Genomic DNA, 7,105 nt, shown 5'->3' with positions numbered 1-7,105 from the left:
ACGCTCTTCTGCACGCTGCTCATCCGGACAGCGTTTGACTGGCTCCTCAGCCACCCCGATGCCCCTGAGGACTTTGAGACGTTCTATCACGCCATGCTGAGGAGGAAGCAGAACTTCTACAGAAAGCACATTTACCTGCAACCTATAGGTAATGTTGGTATCTTCACTGAGCTGCCTGGAAAGATATGGGAGGGAGGTGGGTGGTGCAGTCCTCTTCTAAGGACTAACCTGCAAAATGCAATTGCCATAGCAAAGATAAGGAAAATACCACAGGTTCTGATGTGCCTCTAGTCCAGAGTCACAAGCCATGATAACAACCATCAGTAGATCTCCCCTGTAAATGACATTTGTGTCCCTGCTTGAGACTTGCTATAAATATATACGTGCATGCATACATACATATCTATCTATATGTAAAATAATACATATCTATCTATATGTAAAATAATCCTGGATAAACCAGCATGTCTGGAGCTTCATCTCTGACAGTTCAGTAAAAGCAACCACCCGTTCCCACATTAATCTTTCTGCACAGCTTAAGTAGGAGACAACCTTTCTGGCACATCTGCTCTGCGAATGAGAGAGTGCTAACGCCTTGAGCCACCTCTCAGAAAAAGCTCCCTCTCCTCTGTATCTGTATAACCATCTAGAGATCCCTGCCACATCCCAGAGTAAGCAATTAACTTCTGAATGAACCAGCCTTCCCCAGTCGCTGTGGCCAGCCCCACAAGACCCCATCAGACACTATGGCTCACTCTGGCTTTAAGGAACTGATAACAGAGCTTCTCTTCTTAGACTTAATCGAGGGGCCTGCTGGGCTCTCGCTGCTGGACTCTCTCCAGAGCTGCGTTGAGTCTTTCTTCCTGGGTCTCCGTGTGAAGTGCCTTCCCTCCATCCCGGTCTCCTCCATTCACTGCTGCTACCGCCACAGCCGGGACTCAGACAGGGTGCAGCTTCATGCAGGTGAGGACCTGGGAGTGGGGAACCCATTGAGACATCAGCTTGAGTCCCCTGGGAAAGGTTCAAAATAGCCCCTCATTGCACAGCAGGGAGGGGAGGAGGAAGGGAGTGAAAAGGGAGAAATCCTGTTCCCATGGAAAACCCAGAACTTTGAGGCTGGAAACAGGAATAAAAGAAAACAAAGTGACTTTTATCATATTTCCCTCTGTGGTCTGTATTTTTCAGTGCTGTTATGTTTAGGTCCAGCTCTACAAAGGGATTGTGTCAGCTCCACGGGAAGGCACTGTAGATTTGGTGTTGCCCCATCTCTTTTCCAGAGCCAAAGTAAATGAGAGACCTGGGTGGTGCAGGGGGGGAACTCATTGGCCTTTCATGTTAGGAAATTTGGGTTCAAGTGTCACACAGCTCCCCAGGGAAATGGGTTTGTCAGCTGCCAAACTCACTCTGCACAAACAACCATTGGGAAAAGCTGCTTGCAGGTACCGCAGGCAGCACGTGCTCAGCATAAAACCAGTGCTGTGGCTGCTCCAGCTCAGGTCCGAAATGCCTACAGGGAAATTCTGCTACTTCCAGACACTTATTTCCGTGGGTTGGTACTGAATTCACCTACATCTCTGTCCTTAGCTCTGGTTTGTTTTAACTCTGTTCTCAGCACCACTCTAGAAGTCAGGTCTGCTCATAGCTGAGGGATGGGCTGCACAGCAGTGATTCTCCACCTGAGATACTGAATCCAGCAGCTCTATCTGTGGTTTGGATCGCATCCTCCTTCCCTTTAACAGAAATTCTGGCTCTTCCACGCTTTCTGGGGATGCTTTGTTTTAATGAACTTCTCTCTTGTGTTTGTCTAGATGGGATCTTGAATTTCCTGAAGAACAACAAGCCCATGGATGCCCTGTGTGTCCTTGGACTCACTCTGCTGGACCTTTACCCATGTGAGACCTGGAGCTTCACGTTCAGCAAATTTCTGCCAGGACAAGGTGTGATCAGTGTCCTGTGATCTCCTAACACAGCGTGCAAATAAGGCAGCGCTATACAGAAAAAAAACCTTCCCTGGGAAACTGAGATAGCTAAGTCTTATCTTTAATGTTTTATTCACTCCCTAATAAGAGGAATTTGATTTTCCCAATTTAAAATTATGGGAGTCAGGGCTCCTGATCCAGATAAAGGTAACTGGGTGCTACAAACCTTTTGGGAAGTGTCTCATCACACCCTGTGTGTTCAACTGGACTGTGCTACAACAGCTTTCTTTCCATGCTGCCTAAGCTGAGAGACAGTCCTAAGAGAGCTGATGCCTCACTTGTACGCATTTCTCTTTACAGAGGTGGGAGTCTGCAGCTTCGCCAGATTTTCTGGGGATTTCCCCCAGGCTGGCAGTAGCAGCTTGAATCCCCTCACGCAGAAGGAACAGATATGTGAAGCCAGCAAGGAAAGCAGAGACCGGACATTGCCTTTCAGTGCCCAAGAGATGGTCCAGTGCTGTAAGGTAGGACCAGTAATCTCCTGCACCCCATATTTCTTGCTATGTAGGATTAACTATTTCAGGGTTGGGCACAACCCATCTCTCAGCCCAGTAAAGCAGGCCTGAGACTCTGCTCCCAGAAGATGCAGGCAATCACAGTTAAGTCTACATCACTTACAGAGTCTTCAAGAGCACCACGTAGTTTTAGTGCACCACATAGACAGCTCTTACTCCTCTTGCCACTGGAGCAAACCACAGCATCAGCTGTACAGTGAGGCTACAGGACTTACCTCATGTCTTGAGTCAAAACACCTGCCTAGCTCCCAGGATCATGTACTTTGCTCATCAGGCAATGCATGAGCAGTAGATCTATTCGCTGATGAAGTATTTGGAGGTTAATCAGGAAATCTAGCGGGCTTGTGTATTAACTAATGGATGGCCAACTAATCTGGAAGGACCCAGATCTGGCATTTCCTATAGCTTCTTACAGATTTCTCACATGAACTGTGCTGCTCTTTTCAGACCCCAGTGGGACTGGTTTTCCCTCTTAAAAACAAAATCCCTAACGCCCCACTGTCCTTGGGGAAGGGAGCGACAGCAGCACTGTCCTACAGCTCTACACATGTCAGCTGCAAGGTCTTCCCACAGCTGCTTCTAAAAACCTGTACCCACCCTTCCTCCTCCAGCACAGAAACATGGATTGGGGGTACCTGGGAAGAAGGGAGCCACGTTCCCCTTTTGCCTCAGAAAAGCCTGGGCTGAGCAATGAGTTGATTTGATCGTGGGGAGCGGGGAAAGCAGAACAGCAAGGGAGGAAGAGGATGTGGCAGTGACCCAGCAGTGACCGTGTGCTTCTGTGGTTTTTGCTTTCCTGAAAGGTGACCTGTCACGAGATCTGCCACCTGATGGGGCTGGGGACCTGCCGCTGGCTGCAGTGCATCATGCAGGGCGCGCTGAGCCTGGACGAAGCCCTGCTGAGGCCGCTGGAGCCGTGTCCCATCTGCCTGCGCAAGCTGCAGCACGTCGTGGGCTTCAAGCTCGTCGAGCGCTACAGGGTGAGAGACAGAGCCAGCACAAGGGACAGTGCAACAGTGCCACCACATCTGACTACTCCCAAAAATGAGGTGGGGAGGGCAGGCAGATTTGAAGCCAGAGCGGCAGTGAGTACAGCAATTCCCACATCTGTGCCTCTTTCTCTGTGCCAGCATGGTTTTCTGGGGCTGCTGATAACAGGGAGGAAATGTTAAGTGCGTGTTTTGCTGTAGTTCATCTGTGTAAAGATATGAGAAAGGATCCCAAGTTATTACTCCCTAATAAGTGGGAGGGTCCCGGATTCATCTTTTGCCTGTTCTCTCCCACCCATAGAGCTGCTAAAACCACACGTAGACAATATCAGGAACAGTGCTGAGACACCCTTAGCTCTAGAAAGAGTTTTCTACTTCTGTTGTCTAAAAAGCTGAATTCAGTAGCCAAATGGCTGGTGGAATAGAAATAATGTCATCATTCTCACTCAGCACCCTACCTCCTCTCTGGTTATAATTCCTGTCTGACACACACTGTGTTCAGAGACAGGATTTTCCATGGCTGCTTATTTTAAAGGCTGTGGTTATATTTGTAACAAGATACGTGCAGAATGAGAACGGGGATGCCTCTAGATTCATTCAGTTGGAATCAGGACCAGAGAAGCACGGCAAAGCACGTGGGGGAAACCACGCTCGTGTGGTTTTGCCACTTGTCTGTGATGGTGTCGGACCCGGTGCTGACTCCGTGGCTCTTTGGTCCCTGCTGCTGTCTGAAACGTGCCTAAACTGCCCAGCCTACCAGCAGAATAAATTCTGTTTTATTTAAATACCCAACCTGTCAGCATCCAGCTGTTGCTTTCTAGAAGAGAACTGGCACCTGCATTCAGCTTTTCTAGAAATATTTTTGCCTTTACACCTGCAGTAAATACTGTACTTGGCTCAGTATCCCCCAGCAACAGTGAATACAAACCTGAAGAACTTGCCAAATGTCACATCTGCTTCCTTGACGGGGAAAAGCTCAGCTAGATATAGTACAAGCTGCATAAAAGAGTTGTGATAATCTCTGTAAGAAGCTTTGCTATAGCACTGAGAGGAAATATAAATGCCAGAGATGAATTAAATAGTTAAGGAGCCTGACAGAAGAGAGCACAAAGCATTTGCAGACAATATCACATAGCAAAGCTATTTGCTAAGCATGTTTCGAGAGGCCGTGGCTGGCCAAGTGCAAGTCTGAAGTCACGCTTCCCTTTGGAAAACTAACATGGATCCCCACCTGCCACACAACAGCCCCAGACGCCCGTAATAAATACAGGAAATGCCAGACACAAAGCTGTTCCTCGCCAGGAGCAGGTAACGCTGCTGCAGTCTGCAACCGAGACATGGTTATGGGCAGAAGAGCACAGGGGACAGGAAACCAGTCCTTATGCAGGAGGAAGAGCCACTCAATTTATTTATCTGAGTTGCACTCAAACATTTTTTTTTTTCATCACAGCTGCATATTCCAGTAACAAATTGACTCTGATGGTGTTTCCCCACCACAACCAACATCTCCACCTGCTGCTCCTGCAGCATCCCAGGCTGTTCTGCACATAGCAGCTCGGTCAGACTGCAGCAGAAAACAGAGCTTGAGCTGCTCGGAGAGGCTGTGTTTGCTCCGTCCTCCCTGTGGCCTTAAGGCTGTATCTGCTCTCTCTTTGCAGCTTTCAAATGGCTCTGTTGTCTCCTGCCTTAGTCCTGCTCCTACAGCAACTTCTGGTGCCTTCTTTGTTTTCAGACCCAGAGGGAGGGAAGGGCCATTGGAGGTGGGATGAGGCAGGAGAAAAGTTGTCCCTTTACATTTTTTCTTGCCCCAAAGGGAGGGGGCAGGGTGGATTAACGTAGCTGAAAGAGTCCATTTTATCCTTGTATGAAATTCTTCCCCGAGGCTTCATGCGCAGACTGAAATGAGAAACGGGGCCCAGTTCTCCCACCCACTCAATTTGAGCTCTTTATCCTTTCTGTCACTTGCCTGAAGAGAGAGCAATAGAGGAGGGCAGGGGGAGGGAGGAGCAGGGGACTGCAGAAGGGACCTCTGCAGGGCTGGGAATCTCCTGCCTGCTTCCCAAAAACCACAGCTCACCCTGAGCTGGGCATGCATGGACCCAGCACAGTGCCTGGCATCTCAGGTTAATACTCTGTTACCCTTGTGTCTCCCAAAGCAATCATGGGGCTTTGCAAAGGTATCAGGTGGGAGCTGCAGAAAGTAAAGATGAAGAAATAGGCCACAAGGGTGTGAAAAAGCTGAAAAACACACACAGAAACCCCAGCAAGGCAGACAAGGAGTTCACCTCTTATCCAGCGACGACTGGAGAACTGCGATTCATTCTCCAAAGCATAAGGAGTAAATGTGCCAGAAGCAAGCCATTATATGCCCCATTGTAGCGCTTAATATTTAAAAAGGAAATTGTCTCAGACATTTTCCTTTCATTAATTCTTTCCTGGAGCCCAGCCTTCCCACTTGTGCATTTCAGCTTGAGAGGGGAAGAGCTATTCTTAGGAATAAAATGCACGCTACCACAGGAGTTAACAACATGACAAAACGAGATGCTTCACTGCTATCTCAGGAGCTTTTTTAATGACACAGCTTTTAATGGCACTGGTTTGGCTCTTGTGGAGGTCACATCCACACAGCAGGGAGTGATTCTGTGCTGTTCTCTCCTCCCATCTTCAACAACAGGGCAGATACAGTTCACATCTGACTGCAGGCAGCTCTGCCACAGATGCTGACTCCAAGAAAATGGGACAGGAGAAAACCTCTGCTTCCTAGGGTAACTATGAGTTGTCTGAACTCATCTTCTGGCAGAGAGGACCATAGCACTGAAGCTGAGCCATCCAAAATGAATAGGTGTATTGAGCAAGCACTGGGCAAGGTGACTTTTCTCTCATTCTCTAAAATGACCCCTTTTTCCTCTCATCACAGAAGCTGTATGCTTGGACACAGACTGTGCTGTCCACGTGGCCAAGGAAAGAGTCCACAGACCTGTCTGCCTCGGAGGACATCCTTCCGCTGAGCTCAGACTCGGGGATGTGCTGCGAGAACGACTCTGAAGCTGTCACCTCCTTGTCCGAGCCGCTGACGCCAGACGCCTGCAGCCAGGCCCTCTCCATTGGCCAGGAGCTGGAGCAGGACGAGCATTCGTGTTCGCTGGCCGAGGCGCCCAGCCAGCCCCAGTTCGCCAGGCCCAAGTCCACAGACATCATTAAGGACTACGAGCTGTGGCTGGAGACGTGCATCGCTGCCCTGGAGAGGAACGTCTCCGAGGAGGAGCTGGCTCAAGTGGACAAGGCCGTGGATGCCCTGGCCAAGTGGGAAATGTTCACAGGACAACTGCCTGCAATGAAGAAGGACCTGCCCTTTGCTAGGGACAACACCGGGCTACGGAAAGTTCTCGGAGACAAATTTTCCTCCTTGCGGAGGAAACTGAGCTCCAGAAAACTGTCCAAAGGGGAATCGTCCCCTCATCGCTGGCGGTGGGAAGAAAACTAGGCTGGGTCTGCCTTGGGTTGGGCCAGCTTTCCTCCCACAGCCTTGGTTACGTTACTACCCTGCTTCTGACCTTTCTCACCACAAGTTGTTGCTGTCAGAGAGAAACAGCAACTCCCCACAGGAATAAAAGGTTTCTTT

The 7,105-nt window shown here is 49.3% G+C and overlaps 1 protein-coding gene across 1 annotated transcript in view; it reads left to right on the top strand.

The window, feature by feature from the left end:
• AMZ1 (archaelysin family metallopeptidase 1) overlaps nucleotides 1-7,105 on the top strand; it is a 7,279-nt gene extending 174 nt beyond the window's left edge. The window contains exons 1-6 of the mRNA XM_010181877.1: nucleotides 1-148; nucleotides 796-963; nucleotides 1,809-1,937; nucleotides 2,280-2,443; nucleotides 3,298-3,474; nucleotides 6,401-7,105. The exon at nucleotides 1-148 is cut by the window's left edge and continues 174 nt beyond it. Coding sequence (XP_010180179.1) covers nucleotides 1-148; nucleotides 796-963; nucleotides 1,809-1,937; nucleotides 2,280-2,443; nucleotides 3,298-3,474; nucleotides 6,401-6,967 — 1,353 coding nt within the window. The 3' untranslated portion in view covers nucleotides 6,968-7,105. The remainder of the gene's footprint in view (nucleotides 149-795; nucleotides 964-1,808; nucleotides 1,938-2,279; nucleotides 2,444-3,297; nucleotides 3,475-6,400) is intronic.

This window comes from Mesitornis unicolor, unplaced genomic scaffold (genome assembly GCF_000695765.1).
Source record: "Mesitornis unicolor isolate BGI_N332 unplaced genomic scaffold, ASM69576v1 scaffold22950, whole genome shotgun sequence".
NCBI classification, from domain to species: Eukaryota; Metazoa; Chordata; class Aves; order Mesitornithiformes; family Mesitornithidae; genus Mesitornis; species Mesitornis unicolor.
This window is presented reverse-complemented; position numbering and strand designations above follow the sequence as displayed.